At 45.5% G+C, this 18,006-nt stretch overlaps 1 protein-coding gene across 1 annotated transcript in view; it reads left to right on the top strand.

Annotated features, from left to right (window-relative positions):
- The window catches only part of ACVR2A (activin A receptor type 2A), a 162,069-nt gene that overhangs the window by 108,739 nt on the left and 35,324 nt on the right, over positions 1–18,006 (top strand). Inside the window, exons 5-6 of the mRNA XM_033945599.1 lie at positions 6,303–6,446; positions 16,853–16,996. Of these exons, the coding sequence (XP_033801490.1) occupies positions 6,303–6,446; positions 16,853–16,996 (288 nt within the window). The remainder of the gene's footprint in view (positions 1–6,302; positions 6,447–16,852; positions 16,997–18,006) is intronic.

Raw genomic sequence — 18,006 nt, 5'->3', positions numbered from 1 at the left:
GCCTCATCACTCACTTGTATTTTTTAGTTGTATTTTAGATACGTGTTTTACTTGTGATAAAAACAAAACAAAAAAACAGTTTAACAGTTTAGGATATTTTTTTTCCTCGCTGTTCTTACCTCGCAGGCTTTGCCTGTCGATGTCCCGGCTACTGACTGGGTTTAAAAAGTGTTGCAGGTGCCAACGGAAAATTTCTGTCACTGAGCCACATAGTTGGTGCTTACAGTGCCTTGGCCCGGAACACTGTGTCGAATCCTGCACACAGTGTTCTACCCTGCAAAAACGTACAATTGAGAGTCGAAAGCTCATAGAAACATAGAAAAAAGCAGCAGAAAAGGGCTATAGCCCACCAAGTCTGCCCATTCCAAGTATCCCCGCCCCTGAATTTACTCCCTTAAAGATCCCACGTGAGTATCCCATTTTCTCTTAAAATCTGTCACACTCTGGCCTTTATCACCTGGAGTGGGAGTCTGTTCCAATGATCCACTACTCTTTCGGTGAAGAAGTACTTCCTGGAGTCGCCATGAAACTTCCCTCCCCTGATCTTCAGCGGATGCCCTCTGGTGGTCGAGGGTCCCATGAGCCAGAAGATATCATCTTCTGACTCGATGCATCCCATGATGTACTTATATGTTTCAATCATATCTCCCCGTTCTCTTCTTTCCTCAAGTGAGTACAGCCACAATTTTTTAAATCTTTCTTCATACGTGAGATCCTTGAGCCCCAAGACCATCCTGGTGGCCGTTCGCTGAACCGACTCGATCCTCAGCACGTCCTTTCGGTAGTGTGGTCTCTAAAACTGAACACAGTACTCCAAGTGAGGCCTCACCATGGCTCTGTACAACGGCATCATAACTTCAGGTCTCCTGCTGACGAAACCTCTGCGGATACACCCCATCATTTGTCTTGCCCTGGAGGAAGCCTTCTCCACTTGATTGGCAACCTTCATGTCCTCACTAATGATCACCCCTAGGTTGCGTTCCGCCAAGGTCCTAACCAAGGTCTCACCATTTAGTACATAAGTTCTACACGGGTTTCTTTTACCCAGGTGCATTATCTTGCATTTTTTAGCATTGAAGCCTAGCTGCCAAGTAGTTGACCATTGTTCCAGCAACAGTAGGTCGTGTGTCATATTATCAGGTAATAAGCTTTTGCCTACTATGTTGCAAAGTTTGGCGTCGTCGGCGAACAGTGATACCCTTCCTCTAAGTCCTTGCGTCATATCTCTTATGAATAAGTTAAATAGAATCGGGCCCAGGACCGAGCCCTGCGGCACTCCACTGATCACGTCCGATGCTTCGGATGGGGTACCGTTCACCACCACCTTCTGAAGTCTACCGCTCAGCCAATCCCCAACCCATGTAGTTAGAGTGTCTCCTAATCCTATCGATTTCAGCTTGTTCAGTAATCTTCGATGAGGGACGCTATCAAATGCTTTACTGAAGTCCAAATATACCACGTCCAGTGACTCTCCGGCGTCCAGTTGTCTAGTAACCCAGTCAAAAAAGCTAATCAGATTAGATTGGCAGGATCTACCCTGGGTGAACCCGTGTTGGTGTGGATCACGCAGTTTTTCTTCGTCTAGGATTGTGTCAAGATTTTGTTTGATCAGTGTTTCCATGAGTTTACACACTATAGACGTGAGACTCACTGGTCTGTAGATTGCTGTCTCTGCCCTGCAGCCCTTTTTTGTGGAGTGGGATTACGTTGGTGGTTTTCCAGTCCAAGGGGACCCTTCCTGTGCTTAGGAAAAGATTGAAAAGAACAGATATGGTTCTGCACCGGTATGGACACCAAGACAACATTACAGCCTTCAACATTGAAAGTGTCGGCGTCGGGGGACATTGCTCCATCAGGTAAGCCAGCTAAAAAGCCACCAGCTTCCCAGCAGGTCTTGTGGGTCACTATTGCATCGAGTCCCTTGATGCCGACAAAGTGACTGTCCTTACATCTGGCCTCTCCTGCATCAAAATGTGCATACTCTTCACTGTCACCCTTGCCGAGGCCAGACAAGGCACCAGTGGTACCAATAGAACGTCAAATGGTACCGGTGCTTTCGTACTATGAGAAGCTCAAAACGCTTTTCCAAGTTAGTGACATGTTCAAGCTTCTTGCTCTGACACTGACTCCATCGGTACCGGCCCAGCTTGAGCATGAGGCCACCAGGTCCTGTGGTAACAATACTGGATCTCCGGTACCGTGCCGATGTTACATGCCTAAGAACAGCATGTCTCATCGCAGATGCCGATCTCCATCACGGTATCCATCCAGTTCTTCCAGACATCAGCGTCGTTCTTCATCCTCTCGACGATCCAAGTCTGCTCAGCGTCATCCATCTTCAGCTTCCTTCAAGCGTAAACACTGCTTTCCTTCCTGCTCTTCCAATTGTAAAAGGAAGTCACATCATACATCGTCATCTTCACAGATTTATTCGGCAATTGGGCAAAGAGCTTCCAGTCCAATTAGAAGCTGATTCTGCTCATAGTGCTGAGTACTTAGAGGCATTGGACTATGATGAGCCTCCTAAGGAACTTCTGCACCTACCATTGCATGTTATTCTCAAAGAGACTCTGCATAAGAACTGGGAGACCCCCCCCCCCCCCTTACCATTACTGTAGCTCCCAGAAGATTGGACACTCTACACAAAATTATCTCTTCCCCTGGTTTTGACAAACCACAACTTCAGCATCAGTCCAGGGTGTTGACTTTGAAAAAATCTACCTCATCCAGGGTTTATACCTCGGTGCCCCTGGGACGTGAAAGATGCTCCTGCCCCGAAAGCCCGCTAGACCACCAGGTAAGGTCTGGGATGCCAGGTGGGGGGTGGGTCAGAGCCGGCCCAAAAATTATTTGTGAATATTCAATATTCGCAGGCCGGCTCTGCCCCTATCCCCTGCGAATATGGAGGGGGAAGTGTATATTGCTTTCAGGAATATATTGCGAGCAATGGCCCAGATCCAAATCTTCTGGGCCTCTTGACAAAGACAGAGGGACCCTGTGCCTCCTTGCTTGTTTATGTAATACATTACAACCTGATTGTCCATGCGGATAAGGACGGTGTTGGTCATAATGTGCTGAAAAGCTCTGAGAGCATTATAGATCGCTCCGAGTTCCCAACAGATTTATATGACAAAAGCAGTCCTGGGAAGACCAGTGACCTTGCTTACGAAGCCCGTCCAGATGAGCTCCCCAACCGTATGTGGACAAGTATGTGGTCAGAACTTTCTGATGAGGAGGGGTATGGAACAAAAGTCCTCTGGACAGATTGGAAGAGTTCATCCACTGTTGAAGCGAAGGAGTGACTGTAATGTGTTGCGAAAGTGGGTCGAACGCTTGAGACCACTGATATGTGAGAGTTCATTGAGGCATCCTGAGATGACGTCTCGCAAATGGATTAACGTACTGCGGAAGCCATGTGACCCAGGAGTACCATCATTTGTCTGGCTGAGATTGATAGCAGATGATAAGTCTGAGTGCAAAGCTGAATCAAATTGTTTTGCCTTTGCTGCGGTAGAAATGCCCTGAGATGAATGATGTCAAGCAGAGCGCCTATGAATTGTAGAGTCTGAGATGGCTGAAGTTGGGATTTGGGAAAATTTATTTCAAAACTCAACTGTTGAAGGAAGATAATTGTCATGCAAGTCGCTAATGTCACCCCTTGTGAGGTAGGGTCCTTGATCAGCCAGTCGTCCAGGTAAGGAAAGACTTGAAGGCCCTGAGATCATAGTGCTGCAGCCACTACCACCAGGCACTTGGTGAATACTCTGGGAGAGGATGCAAGGCCAAAAGGTAGTACTTTGTATTGATAATGGTGATGAAAATGGAGGAATTGCCTGGAGGTCAGATGCACTGGAATGTGAGTTTAGGCTTCCTTTCCTTCAGATCCAGAGAGCATAGCCAGTCGTTGCGATCTAAGAGGGGATATAAAGTTGCCAGGGATAACATCCAAAACTTTTCCTTTGCTAGAAACTTGTTGAGACCCCTGGAGGTCCAAGATTGGACGAAGATCTCCCGTCTTCTTCAGAACAAGAAAATAACGAAAGTAAAACTCCCAGTTCCTCTGTCCTGGAGGAACCTTCTCGATGGCATTGAGAAGAAGGAATTCTATCTCCCGATGAAGAAGGGACGTCTGCTGAGGGTGAAGATGACTCTCTTGGAGGCTAATCCGGAGGAATGTCGATAAAGAGAAGAGAGTATTCCTCTTGAATGACTGTTAGTACCCATAAGTCTGTGGTAATCAGTTTCCAGCGAGGATAATAGAGTTGAAGCCATCCTCCAAAAGGTTGAGGGAGAGCCTGGGATAAGGGAACAGTGGCTATGCTCTAAAGAAGCACGTCAAAAAGATTGAGCAGGTTTATGTGGCGCTGCAGTCTGAGTTTTTTGAGGACGTTGTTACTTCTGTTTCTTCTGCTTTGATCTAGTAGGAGTAGCAGGTTTGGAAGAAAAGCGCCTTTGATAGTACAACTTGAAAGGTTTGGACGTTGAAGGCTTAGACTTGGATTTAACCAAAGCATCCCAATGTTTTTCATGATCAGTGAATTTTTGGGTAGCATTTTCAACAGAATCACCAAATAGCTCATCACCCAAGCATGGAATATTAGCCAATCTATCCTGGAGGCTGGCATCCATATCGGAGACTCTGAGCCATGCTAGACAGCTCATTGCTCTGGAAGACAATTCAAAGGCATCATAAGCCGATCTTGCCATAAACCTTCTAGCCAGGGCAAGGATGTGGGAGTTGTGACGAAAATCCTGTAATTGCTTTGAAGGGATGTACTGATCAAAAGATGATAATTTCTTGACCAGATGTTTGACATAACAGGAAATATAGAAATTGTAGTTTAGGACTCTGTAGCTAACATGGAGCTTTGGTATAGGTGGCGGCCAAAGGCTGCTGTGAGTTCCCATAGTCTTGAGACTACGACAGGAACTCCCCGCAGCCATATGCTATGAGTGATCTGCACAGGGCAGGAGCGTAGGAAGATTGCTCCTGCCCCGAAAGCCCAGTAGACTACCAGGTAAGGTCTGAGATGCTGGGAGGGAGGCGGGGAAGGTCCAGAATGCAGCTTTATTTATTTATTTATTTATTTTTAAATCGTGAATAACCGAATTCGCGGATACTGAAACCGCGGATTCAGAGAGCTCACTGTATATTCAAGGGGAACAGAATTCTCTTGCAGACAGGCTTAGCGATTTCACCCAAGGAGATTTGTAGGGCAGCAACCTGGTTCGCTATGCATACATTCTCAAAGTTCTACAGAGTGGATGGTGCAGCAAGAAAGGACACTGTATTTGGGTCCTCAGTGTTACAAGCCGGCGCAACGGTCCCACGTTAGATTTCTGGAACTTACTGTCCAGAATGACACACCTATTGCACTAGAAAAAGAGGTTAGGTCCTTACTTTTCTAATATTTTTTCCAGTAGATAGGTGTGTTATTCTGGAACCCTGCCCTGACAGATTTCTATGCCTGCCTATGGTCTCAGTCAAGAAGTTCAAGTCAAAACTGAGATTTTGTCAGTCAGACCTTAAGGGTATGAAGAATAATGCTATAACACATTGGGAGAATGTTTGAGCTCTATAAATGTTTCTGATTAGTATAGTTATTTTGATGTTTCAACTGTAATATTTAACACGTTTATTATGCTTTCGGAGCAGAACAGAATTCTAGTCAGGGAGTCTCCCCAGCCCCCTCCTTCTTATGTGTTCCTATATAGGGCTATCGCCTGCTTTGGTTCAAACTGAAGGGGGCAGCAGAGTCCTCTGGAGAAGGAGGAGTTGAAAACCTGGAATGGACTCTTTCTGCACGGCTCGCAAGCATGGAGAGAATACCCTACTGTCCAGAATGACATATCTATTAAAACCAGAAAAAAATATTAGCAAGGTAAGAACCTTAATTTCTTTATAATACACTCTACCAGCCTGGTCATGTTTCGCCCCCTCAAGGGCTGCATCAGGGACATAAATAAAAAACAATCGACACTGTAGCAGGCACAGACCTGTCTTGTAATTTTAAAATTGGTTTACAAATAGCTTCCTAGCACAGTAAGCTGCATATGCTGTACTGTTTTGGATCTTAGGCCTTGCCTAAAAAGCTCTGGAAAATGTATTACTTGTTGGCTTAGTCAGATCAATGAACTGCTGTCTCGGAGATCTCTTGTTACAGATAAGAAATTTTTGTTAGTATTTTGAATTTTATTGTTTTTTGCTGTAAATGCTTATTACTATGTATAATAATATTGCTTTATGCAAATGCAAAGATAAACTTGTGTCCTAATATACTATTACTACTGGTTGCGTTTAGGACCCTGGACCACCTCCTCCTTCACCTTTGCTGGGTTTGAAGCCCTTGCAATTAGTGGAAGTTAAAGCAAGGGGAAGATTTGGCTGTGTGTGGAAAGCTCAGTTGTTGAATGAATATGTTGCTGTAAAAATATTTCCCATCCAGGTATGTGTCTTTTTAATTTCCTGTATAGTTAGATAGGAATGCAATAGATAAAATCTATGGTCCTTATTACGCCATGCAAACCTAAGAACATGTTTCTAAATATTAAGTATTTAGTACAAGTGTAAAAACTTAAGTAGCAACAATCAGTTAAGTGTATCAAATGGAAAATGAGTAAAATAATAGGACGAATAACTCACATTCTTCAGTATCTAATTCTACCAGTTCATACCATCTGCTTTGATAGTACTAAACTAAAACCAAGTTTGGTCTTAGACTTGGTGTAGCTTGGCTCCTCTGGCAGTAGCCTCTTGGAGTCCTGCCAAATAGGATAAGGCCCTTAGGGATTTAAACCGCCTTCCCTTTATTTTTTTATTTTTATCTTCTACGTTTCCCATCTTCTTTCTTCTGACATAGGGAATTTAGGGCTATTCAGGTTCCCACTTAAATCTGTTCACTGGAGAAATAAAGTTTATTAAGGAAAAGAGGAGAGAAAGAGGGTTTTAAAAGCCAAGGAAGCAGCCCAGAGGACCTCTGGACAAAGCTGGCTGGAGAATTTGAGGTGAACCAGGTGCTTGAAGGCATCCCCAGGTTGGCTATTTTTTTATGCCAACAAAGAGGCTGGGGAGGTAGGGGAGGGAAAGGAAACAGTGCATGAGCATGACAACCAGCTTCTGTCTATTTCCAGTGGAGATGCAGTACAGGATTCGCCCAGGCCAGTAAATTCATCCTGCAGTCTGGTGTGGCTAGGTTCTGGATTCCTGCCATTATCACAGGTTTCATGCCAGCTAAAATTGTGTTATTTTGACCTCCAGCAGGTTCCACTACCACTGTGCATCAAGCTGATACATTGAGGGAGGTTTGTTTACCATATATACTCAAATATAAACCGAGATTTTGGGATCAAAAAATGGCCCCAAAATTGGGGTCTCGGTTTATATTCGTGTCTTCCTTCCAAACCTGTTGCAGGTCTTTGCTGGGCCTGCCGTAAGACCTAGTGGTCCAGTGCTGGTCCAGTACAGGAGGGATCCCTCCCGTCTCCTGCCCTGGCCGAGTTTAACAACTTTTATCTCCCTCCTGCCTCCTCCATGTACCTTTCTTATCCCCGGTGGTCCAGCGGTGAACAATGGCGGGAATGATCTTCCTTCACTCCTGCCTGTTCCGAGCCACTAGCTGATTGGCTGGTCATGGTTGATGAAGAAAGGCTATTGAGATGTGGTCATTACTACTCTTCTGTGACCTCACCTTGAGTATTGTGGATAAGTTGCAGCTGTACTCACTCGAGGAACGCAGAGAGAGGGGTGACATGATCGAGACATTCAAGTATCTCACGGGCCGCATCGAAGTGGAAGAAGATATCTTCTTTTTCAAGGGTCCCGCGGCAACAAGGGGGCATCCGTGGAAAATCAGGGGCGGGAAACTGCACGGGGACACCAGGAAATTCTTTTTCACTGAAAGGGTGGTTGATCGCTGGAATAGTCTTCCACTTCAGGTTATTGAGGCCAGCAGTGTGCCTGATTTTAAGGCCAAATGGGATAGACATGTGGGATCTATTCACAGAGAAAGGTAGGGGAGGGTCGTTGGGGTGGGCAGACTAGATGGGCCATGGCCCTTATCTGCCGTCTATTTCTATGTTTCTAATTCTGGTCGCCTTATCTCAAAAAAGATACAGCAGAAATAGAAAAGGTTCAAAGAAGAGCGATTGAGATGATAAAGGGGATGTAACTCCCCTCGTATGAGGGAAGACTAAAGAGGTTAGAGCTCTTGAGTTTGGAAAAGAGACGGCTGACGGGAGATATGATTGAAGTCTACAAATTCCTGAGTGATACTTTTAAACCCAATAGGAGGAAATACGGTATTTTTTTCACTCGGAGAATAGTTAAGCTCTTGAACACATTGTCAGAGGATGTGGTAAGAGTGGATTTAGCCTAAGCAGGACCTGAACCAATACCCATTGAAGATGCTGCATAAAACTGGCTGCACAAGTCAAGACCCTGTATGAAAACCTATCAGAAACCAAAGTTATAAAGCCTAACACTTGCAGCTTCTCCTCCCGTGGTTCACAGATGACCTTAGGAAAAAGAAGAGAGAACTAAGAAAAGCCAAAATAAACTGGTACAGATCCAAAGACAAAAATAACAAAGTCTATTGGGAAAAACTGCTAGAGGAATACAAACTATTCATCTATGATACAAACCCCTCCCCCCCCCAAAAAAAAAAAAAAACACCTTACTATACCAATCTTCTACAGAAAGCTCCAAATAGATCAAAGAATCTCTTCACACTGACAAAAAAAACTTACAGCCTCGCAAGGAAACAAAAAAAATCACCAAATGATCTGGACAGTGAAACCCCCCTCTCCATCTACTTCCAAGAAAAAATTGATCACATACGCACCAATCTTGATTCAACATCTGTTTCACATTCCACCGCTTCAGAAAGTGCTCACTACACATGCGCCTATGTATGCTTTTTCGGTGTGGGATGTAAGAAAAATTGAGTCTTTGGTCTTAAAAACCACATAGTAAATCTCTTTCATTTCAGCCCATAGAATTCCAGGTAGATAACTTCTTAGAAGCCAGAAAGACCTGGGAGGCCAATAGAGTGCCCTATTCTTAGCATCTAAGCCACAAGATCTGGATGTTGTGTTAAAGTAACTTCTTTTCCTGGTTGATTAGAATTGAAGAAGCTCCCATTCAAACTGGTCTCCTGAGATATACTCCCAGAGAAGTTCAGTTTATTATAAAATTTTCTTAACCACACTTCAAACCATGATACAACAAGGCAATTTACAATAAATTAAAAAAGGAGAACAAGTTTCAGATCAGATTTGAATTGAATGAGTCTCCTGCCAAAAATATAATGGTGAGCATTCTGCAGTACAGGAGCCAAACAGCCAAATGCATCATGACATAAGTTCTTTCTTTCTTTCTTTCTTCCATGCCCAACATTCCTCCCCCTTGCATCTCCACCACCATATCCAAAATTTCTTCCTCTTATCCTATTCCCCATGTATCTCTACTTCACTCCTCTCTATGCCCAATTTTCCTCTTCCTTTCCCCATGTACACCATCTCTTTCCCTCTCACTCACACACTCAGGCCCAACAATTGCCTCTTTCTATTCTCTCCCTCCCTCCTTCCTATGTCCCAAGTTAGTGCCCCCTCCCTCCCTCCTTCATTCCTATGTCCCGAGTTCCTTTGTTCCTCTTTCCTCTGTCCCCATTACTGCCTTCCAGCCTTTGTCCCACCCCCTTCCTCTCTCTCCCCCCCCCCCCCGAAGCCTGCCCAGGCTGACCCACGCTCCCTCCTGGTCTGCCATATGCTCCATTTAATTCCTCCTCTCCCCCCCCCCCCCACTGCTACCGCAATTCCGGGAAGGGCCAGCCATCACCACTCGCTCCATTTAATTCCCTCCCCCCGCCCCTCACTGCTACCACAACTCTGGGAAGGGCCAGGCGCGTGCAGCGATTGCAAGCTGCCGGCCCACAAGCCTTCCCCCTCCCCTCCCCATGACTAGGGGAAGGCTTGTGGGCCGGCGGCCTGCAATCGCTGCACACACCTGGCCCTTCCTGGCGTTGCGGCAGCAGCTTGGGGGTAATTAAATGGAGCGGCAGTAAGCCTGTGTACCCCCAAGGGTGCGCACACCGCAGGTTAAGAAACTCTGCTCTAGATTGCAAACTAGTTATTGCTTTGTACTTTATCTGAAGGATACTAAAGTTCATAGCAAGTTCACCTAGTTTTTGTTTTGATACCACTAAAATTGAAAGTGTGGTAGCACAGCACATTGATTTTAACTGGATAGCAAACTATCTCCTACTATTACTCAGACTGGAAAAGCATCACGAGTGGAGTGCCACAGGGTTCGGTGCTCTTCAACATATTTATAAACGACCTAGAAATTGGCACGACGAGTGAGGTGATTAAATTTGCGGATGATACAAAGTTATTCAGAGTATTGAGGACACAGAAAGATTGTGAAGACCTACATAAAGACAAATATGCGCGAGGAATGGGCTGCGAAATGGCAAATGAGGTTCAACGTGGATAAGTGCAAGGTGATGCATGTCTGTAACAAAAATCATATGCACGAATACAGGATGTCCGGTGCTATACTCGGAGAGAGTCCCCAGGAAAGAGACTTGGGAGTACTTGTAGACAAGTCAATGAAACTGTGTGCAATGCGCGGCGGCAGCGAAGAGGGCAAACAGAATGCTAGGAATGATTAAGAAGGGGATCACAAACAGATCTGAAAATGTTATCATGCAGTTATACCGGGCTATGGTACACCCCCACCTGGAATACTGCGTCCAACACTGGTTGCCGTACATGAAAAAGGACATGGTACTACTCGAAAGGGTCCAGAGAAGAGCAACAAAAATGGTTAAGGGACTGGAGGAGTTGCCGTATAACGAGAGGCTAGAGAAACTGGGCGTCTTCTGCCTTGAAAAGAAAAGACTGAGAAGGGGACATGATCAAAACATTCAAGATATTGAAGGGAATTGACTTAGTAGAGAAAGAGAGAGTGTTCACCCTCTCCAAGGTGAGGAGAACGAGAGGGCACTCGTTAAAGTTAGAAGGGAAAAGATTCCGTGCAAACATAAGGAAGTTCTTCATCACCCAGAGAGTGGTAGAAATCTGGAACGCTCTTACGGAGGCCGTTATAGGGGAAAGCACCCTTCAGGGATTCAAGACAAGGTTGGATAAGTTCCTACTGGAACAGAACATACGCAGGTAAGGCTAGACTCAAATAGGGCACTGGTCTTTGAACTAAGGGCTGCCGTGTGAGCGGACTGCTGGGCATGATGGACCATTGGTCTAATCCAGCAGCGGCAAATCTTATGTTCTAAGGTAGGCCTGATCTTAGGAGTTCATGTACAGATCTATTATGCTAGGGCCATGGCAGTAACAATTGCTCAGTTAGAGTTTATATTCATTGAGGGAGATTTCCAGTGCCCGTGATGTGAAAATGGTTCACACAGTTACATAATATAAGAAACCAATGGGAGATTTAGGACCATAGCAGCATGGAAACCATAAAAACATAAGAATTGCTGCTGCTGGGTCAGACCAGTGGTCCATCATACCCAGCAGTCCGCTCACGCAGCGGCCCCCAGGTCAAAGACCAGTGCTCTAAATGAGTCCAGCCTCACATGCATACGTTCCAGTTTAGCAGGAACTTGTCCAACTTTGTTTTGAATCCCTGGAGGGTGTTTTCCCCTATAACAGACTCTGGAAGAGCGTTCCAGGTTTTTACCACTCTCTGGGTGAAGAAGAACTTCCATTTCAGTTTTAGAGAGTGCCCTCTTGTTCTCCGTACCTAGGAGAGGGTGAGCAATCTGTCTTTATCTTCTAAGTCAGTGTTCTTCAACCACTGGTCCGTAGAAATTTCCTGCCGGTCCACAGGGCCGGCATGTGTGTGTGTGTATGAAAAATGAATAGAAAAAATGGTGTTGCAATTAGTACTATTATGGGACGGAGATGTGCAGGTTGTGGACCACGACTTAGCCCAGTGTTCTTCAACTGCTGGTCCGCAAAAAAATAATTTTATTTTTGCCGGTCCATAGGTCTCAGAAGGTTGAAGAACACTACTAAGTCTATTCCCTTCAGTATTTTGAATGTTTCGATCATGTCCACTCTGTCTCCTCTTTTCAAGGGAGAAGAGGCCCAGTTTCTCCAATCTCTCACTGTATGGCAACTCCTCCAATCCCTTAACCATTTTTGTCGCTCTTCTCTGGACCCTTTCAATTAGTACCGTGTCCTCCTTCATGTATGGTGACCAGTGCTGGAAGCAGTACTCCAGGTAAGGGCGCACCGTGGCCCGGTACAGCAGCATGATAACCTTCTCCGATCTGTTCTTTATCATTCCTAGCATTCTGTTCGCCCTTTTCGCCGCCACCTCACATTGCACGAACGGCTTCATTGACTTGTCGATCAGAACTCCCAAGTCTCTTTCCTGGGAGGTCTCTCCAAGTACCGCCCCAGACATCCTGTATTCGTGCATGAGATTTTTGTTACCGACATGCATCACTTTACACTTATCCACATTAAACCTCATTTGCCATGTCGATGCCCATTTCTCAAGCTTGATTATGTCACGTTGCAGATCTTTGCAATCCCCCTGTGTCTTCACTACTCTGAATAACTTCGTATTGTCCGCAAATTTAAACACCTCACTCATCGTACCAATGTCCAGATCATATATAAAGATGTTGAAGAGCACTGGTCCAAGTACCGAGCCATGCGAAACCCCACTGGTGACGCTCTTCCAATCCAAGTATTGTCCATTTACCCCCACTCTCTTTTTTCTTGCTCCAGCCAGTTTTTAATCCACATGAATATTTCACCCTCTATTCCATGGCTCGCAATTTTCCGAAGTAGTCGTTCATGTGGAACCTTGTCGAATGCCTTCTGAAAATCCAGATATACAATGTCGACCGGGTCGCCCTTGTCTAACTGCCTGTTTACTCCCTCGAAGAAGTACAGCAAGTTGGTCAAACAAGATCTGCCTTTGCTGAAACCGTGCTTGCTGGTCCTCATCAGACCGTGTCCATCAAGGTGTTCAATGATGCAGTCCTTTATCAGCGCTTCTTCCATCTTTCCCGGTACTGAAGTCAGACTCACCGGTCTGTAGTTTTCTGGATCTCCCCTGAAACCTTTTTTGAAGATTGGCGTAACATTCGCCGCCTTCCAGTTTTCTGGAATCTTTCCTGATTTGATCGACAGATTGGCTATTAGTTGAAGCAGTTCAGCTATAGTCCCTTTCAGTTCCTTGATGACCCTCGGATGGATGCCATCCGGTCCTGAGGATTTATCGCTCTTAAGCTTATCAGTCTGCCTGCATACCTCTTCTAGACTGACTGTCAATCCTGTCAGTTTCCCATCTTCGTTTCCAGCATATAGTCTGTTGGGTTCCGATATGCTCTGTATATCCTCTTCAGTAAATACACATACAAAAAATGTGTTCAGTTTGTCGGCGATTGCTTTCTCCTCCTTTAGCACTCCCTTTATTCCATGGTCATCCAACGGTCCCACCGCTTCCTTCGTGGGTTGTTTCCCCTTAATATATCGAAAGAACGGCTTGAAGTTTTTCGCCTCCTGTGCTATTTTTTCCTTGTAGTCTCTTTTGGCCCCTTTTACCTCCTTATGGCACCTGCGTTGATGTTGTTTGTGCTTATTCCAGTTTTCATCTGTTCTTGATCTTTTCCATTCCTTAAACAAAGTTTTCTTGTCTCTGATCACTTCCTTCACCTCTACAGTGAGCTACACCGGTTCCTTGTTCTTTTTCCTATTGGATCCCTTGTTGGTACTCGATAAATAGATTTTGTGCCTCAGTGACTGTGTCCTTAAAAAGGGACCAAGCTTGCTCTATCATTTTTACAGTGCTTATCCTCTTTTTAATCTTCTTCCCCACCATGAGTCTCATCCCTTTGTAATTCCCTTTTCAGAAGTTCAGTGCTGTGTCCGTCGTTCTGGACCGATGTTTCGCCTCCTGCATCCAGGTCGAAGCGATCCATGTTGTGATCGCTGTTTCCCAGCGTCTCTTCTACTTCTATACCCTGTGCCGGTCCTCGCAGTCCATTTAGAATTAAGTCCAGAATTGCATTTCCTCTTGTATTTTCCTTGACAAGTTGTTCCAGGAAACAATCGCCTACAGCATCCAGGAACTTGGCCTCCCTAGCGCAGGTGGAGGTGCCTAGGTTCCAGTCTATTCCCGGATAATTGAAGTCACCCATGATAACTGCGCAGCCTCCCTTGCAGTTGCCTAGGTTCCAGTCTATCCCCGGATAATTGAAGTCACCCATGATAACTGTGCTGCCTCCCTTGCAGTTGCATTTAATCTCGTCCGTCATTTCTCCCATCAATTTCTTCGGGCTGCCCTAGGGGTCAGTAGTAGATGCCGATCTTTGTTTCTAGTCCATTTGTTCCCGGAATTTTGACCCATAGATACTCTAACTTATCCGTCTGTTGTGGCTTGTTCTCTCTAGTAGATTCAATTCCCTCTTTGACTTATATGGCAATGCCCCCACCTTTTTGAGCCACTCTGTCTCTACAGTATAGTTTGTATCCCGGTTGCACAGTGTCCCAGATGTTTTCCTCAGTCCACCATGTTTCCGTGATACCGATGATGTCCACGTTATCTTTTTGTGCCATAGCTTCTAATTCACCCATCTTATTCCTTAGGCTCCTTGCGTTCATGTACATACACTTGAGTTTGCGGCCTGTTCCTTTCTTGCATTTCTTTCCCTCTTGTGTCCCTTTCAATCTGTCTTGCCTGCGATCCGGTGAGTCTTCCCCTCTATCTTCCTGCACGGTATCCTCCGGGTTCTCGAACCATCAGCTCTCTCTCTCTCAGTCGACTGTCAGCTTTCCCCTTCTTCCTAGTTTAAAAACTTCTCAACTTCTCTCTTGATGTTGCTTGCAAGTAGCCTCATTCCGTCTCTGCAGAGGTGGAGTCCACTGTTCCCTCTAAGCTGAGCAGGAGTCCTCCACCCACAGTCTCACCAATAGAGGGTGCTGTTTTACTGTCACATTTTTCAATTGTGAGGGACATGCAAGTTCTGCAGGACTCCAGGGAACATACCTGTCCTTAGCGACTGAAAATATTCCACCCCCTAGTGGTAGCAATGCAGCTGGAGGACACCTGCTCACTGAGGTCCGTCCTTCCTGAATAGCTTGCTCTTCCCCCAGAACGTCGTCCAGTTGTGCATGAAGTGGAATCCTTCTTCCTCACACCAGTGCCGCATCCACATGTTGACTGCTTGCAGCTCCACCTGCCTTTTCTCATCGGCCCTGGGTACCGGCAGGATCTCTGAGAATGCTATTCTCTGCGTTCTGTTCTTCAGATTCCTTCCTAGCATCCGAAACTGGTCGTTCAGTACTTCCCTGTTGTAGTTCTTGTTGCTCACGTTGTTCGTCCCCACCTGGATCACCATCACTGTATCTTCTTCTTCCACACTGTCGATGATCCTGTTGCTATGGCTCACCATGTCTTCTACCTTGGCTCCCGGTAGGCAGGTCACCAGCCAATCCAGTCTTCCTCCCTCTATGTGGCTGTCGACTTGTTTGATGATGGAGTCCCCCACGACGATTGCTGTCCTCACTATCTTCTCTTGATTCTTCAGCTGCAGGTTCTTGTTCCTGGTGTATGTCCATCTCTCCAGCCATAGGTCTGTGTCCTTCATTTCCATCCATTTTCTCTCATCCTGGCGTTGGCTTGCACCGGACTCATCCTCTTGCAGGTCCCCTCCGCTGTTTCCAGATCTCGCTGCTGTGTCACTCATTTCTTCCTGGTGGTTGTCCGTCAGGTGGTCCACACTCTCTGTAGGTGTATCTCGGCAGTTCCACTGTTGCTGGTGATTTTCCACGGCCTCCCTGTATGCCTCCTCTATGAACTTCTCCAGCTCTTGAACTTCTTCCTCGATGGTGTCCTCTATCTTGATGTTCTCTGCATCCTCTGCCTCGATATTCTCTGCATCTCTGTCTTCCTCCTCCACTGCTTGAAGTGCTTCCAGTTCCAGTATTTTGCCCTCTAGGAGTCTGACTTGTTTCTTCAAGCTCTCCAGTTCTCTGCATCGAGTGCATACGTAAGATCGCCTCCTAGAGGGCAGATGGTGCAGAAAACTGGGTAGCTCAACATGCTGCTTCCATTGCAGCCTACTTGCTGGTCTGCTGTGGATGTCTTCTGTGTCTGCTGTGGCTGTCCTCTGCGCCTGCTGTGTCCTCTGTGTCTGCCTAGCTGTGTGTCCTCTGCGCCTGCCTGGTTGTGTGTCCTCTGTACCTGATGTGTCTGCCTGGTTGTGTGTCCTCTGCGCCTGCTGTGTCTGCCTGGTTGTGTGTCCTCTGCGCCTGCTGTGTCCTCTGTGTCTGCCTAGCTGTGTGTCTTCTGCGCCTTCCTGGTTGTGTATCCTCTGTACCTGCTGTGTCTGCCTGGTTGTGTGTCCTCTGCGCCTGCTGTGTCTCTGGGTCTGCCTGGTTGTGTGTCCTCTGCGCCTGCTGTGGCTGTCTTCTGCGCCTGCTGTGGTTGTGTGTCCTCTGTGGCTGTCCTCTGCGCCTGCTGTGTCTCTGGGTCTGTCTGGTTTTGTGTCCTCTGCGCCTGCTGTGGCTGTCCTATACCATTGAGCAATGTCTTGTGTGACTGACTTAGGTACTGATGAATAATTGTTTTAAGGGAATATCTATTGCTGGTAAATAACTTTACATCCTTGAATTTTGCAGTAGTTTGGCATAGATTAGACACAAAGGGACTTTGATGACAGAATGAAGGATAAGACAATTGATAAAGTAAGACCTGTGACACCACTTAGGCAGGCAGAAATTTTGAGGATATAGATACTTTTGTTGGGGGGGGGGGCATGATGTATATTGATAATAAATTCCATTGATTTTTATATTTGCATTTATTTTTAAGGACAAACAGTCATGGCAAAATGAATATGAAATCTACAGCTTGCCTGGAATGAAACATGAAAATATTTTGCAGTTCATTGGTGCGGAAAAACGAGGCACTAACATCGATGTCGATCTGTGGTTAATAACAGCTTTTCATGAAAAAGTAAGTCCAAATCTGAAGATAAAATAGTTTTGTGTTGGTTTTTTTTTATGCTTGCTCTATGTCTGATTTAAATAGGAATTTAATTTCATTTTGCTTCTGAAGAACTCCATTCAATGCAAAAAATAAATAAAATAAAAAGATTGGGCACAGGACAAAGCTCTGTCTTGCCCCCATCCTCCTAGCCAGATCAGTCTTTCTACTCTTGCTTTGAGATTTTGGGCTTCTGGATTTAAGATTTCTTTCTTCTGGTTGGCTGGAAAAAAAACAGTGCTTGTTAGTGTCTTCTTCCTTTACTGACCACTTCCACTTCTAGTGGCCTTGAGCAAGTCTCTTTATGCTACATTGCCTGAAGCAAAACATAAACTCCTATTTACTGACCCGCAACAAAATAGCATGTGTGTGCACCATTCAAAGACTCCGAATCATCCAAAATTCGGCAATCCGACTGATCTTTGGGCTAAAAAAAATGGGAACACATAACTCCCTACTACCAAAAACTCCACTGGCTACCCTTGGAAGCAAGAGTGCAGTTCAAGTTTGCCTGTCTCTGTTACAAATCCATTCTTGGCTTGGCCCCCATATACTTGGTTCCCCATTTTATCTTAGATTGTTCATCCAGACCCACACGCAGAGTTCATCTGTTTAACCATCCAGCACTAAAGGCCTGCCATTACAAAAGATACCTGAACAGAACACTTGCCTTCCAAGCAGGTCAACTAAATGATTGGCTAGGCAATATTATCTCGCGCTCCTCATCCTACCTAAATTTCAGAAAATTATTAAAAACTAACCTGTTTAACCGATTTGTATCCTAATACCTCTTGCCCGACATCTTGTTTCCCAGATCCCTTATGCCTTCCTCTGTATCCTGCTCACCTTTATATATTGTACCTATATATTGTACCTGTAGCCTGCTTACCTATATAAATTGTATCTATATTCGCTGATTGTACCTATTCGCTGATTGTCCAGCCCTCTTTATTGTAAACCGCCTCGAACTACTACGGCTT

This window comes from Geotrypetes seraphini, chromosome 5 (genome assembly GCF_902459505.1).
Source record: "Geotrypetes seraphini chromosome 5, aGeoSer1.1, whole genome shotgun sequence".
NCBI lineage: Eukaryota > Metazoa > Chordata > Amphibia > Gymnophiona > Dermophiidae > Geotrypetes > Geotrypetes seraphini.
This window is presented reverse-complemented; position numbering and strand designations above follow the sequence as displayed.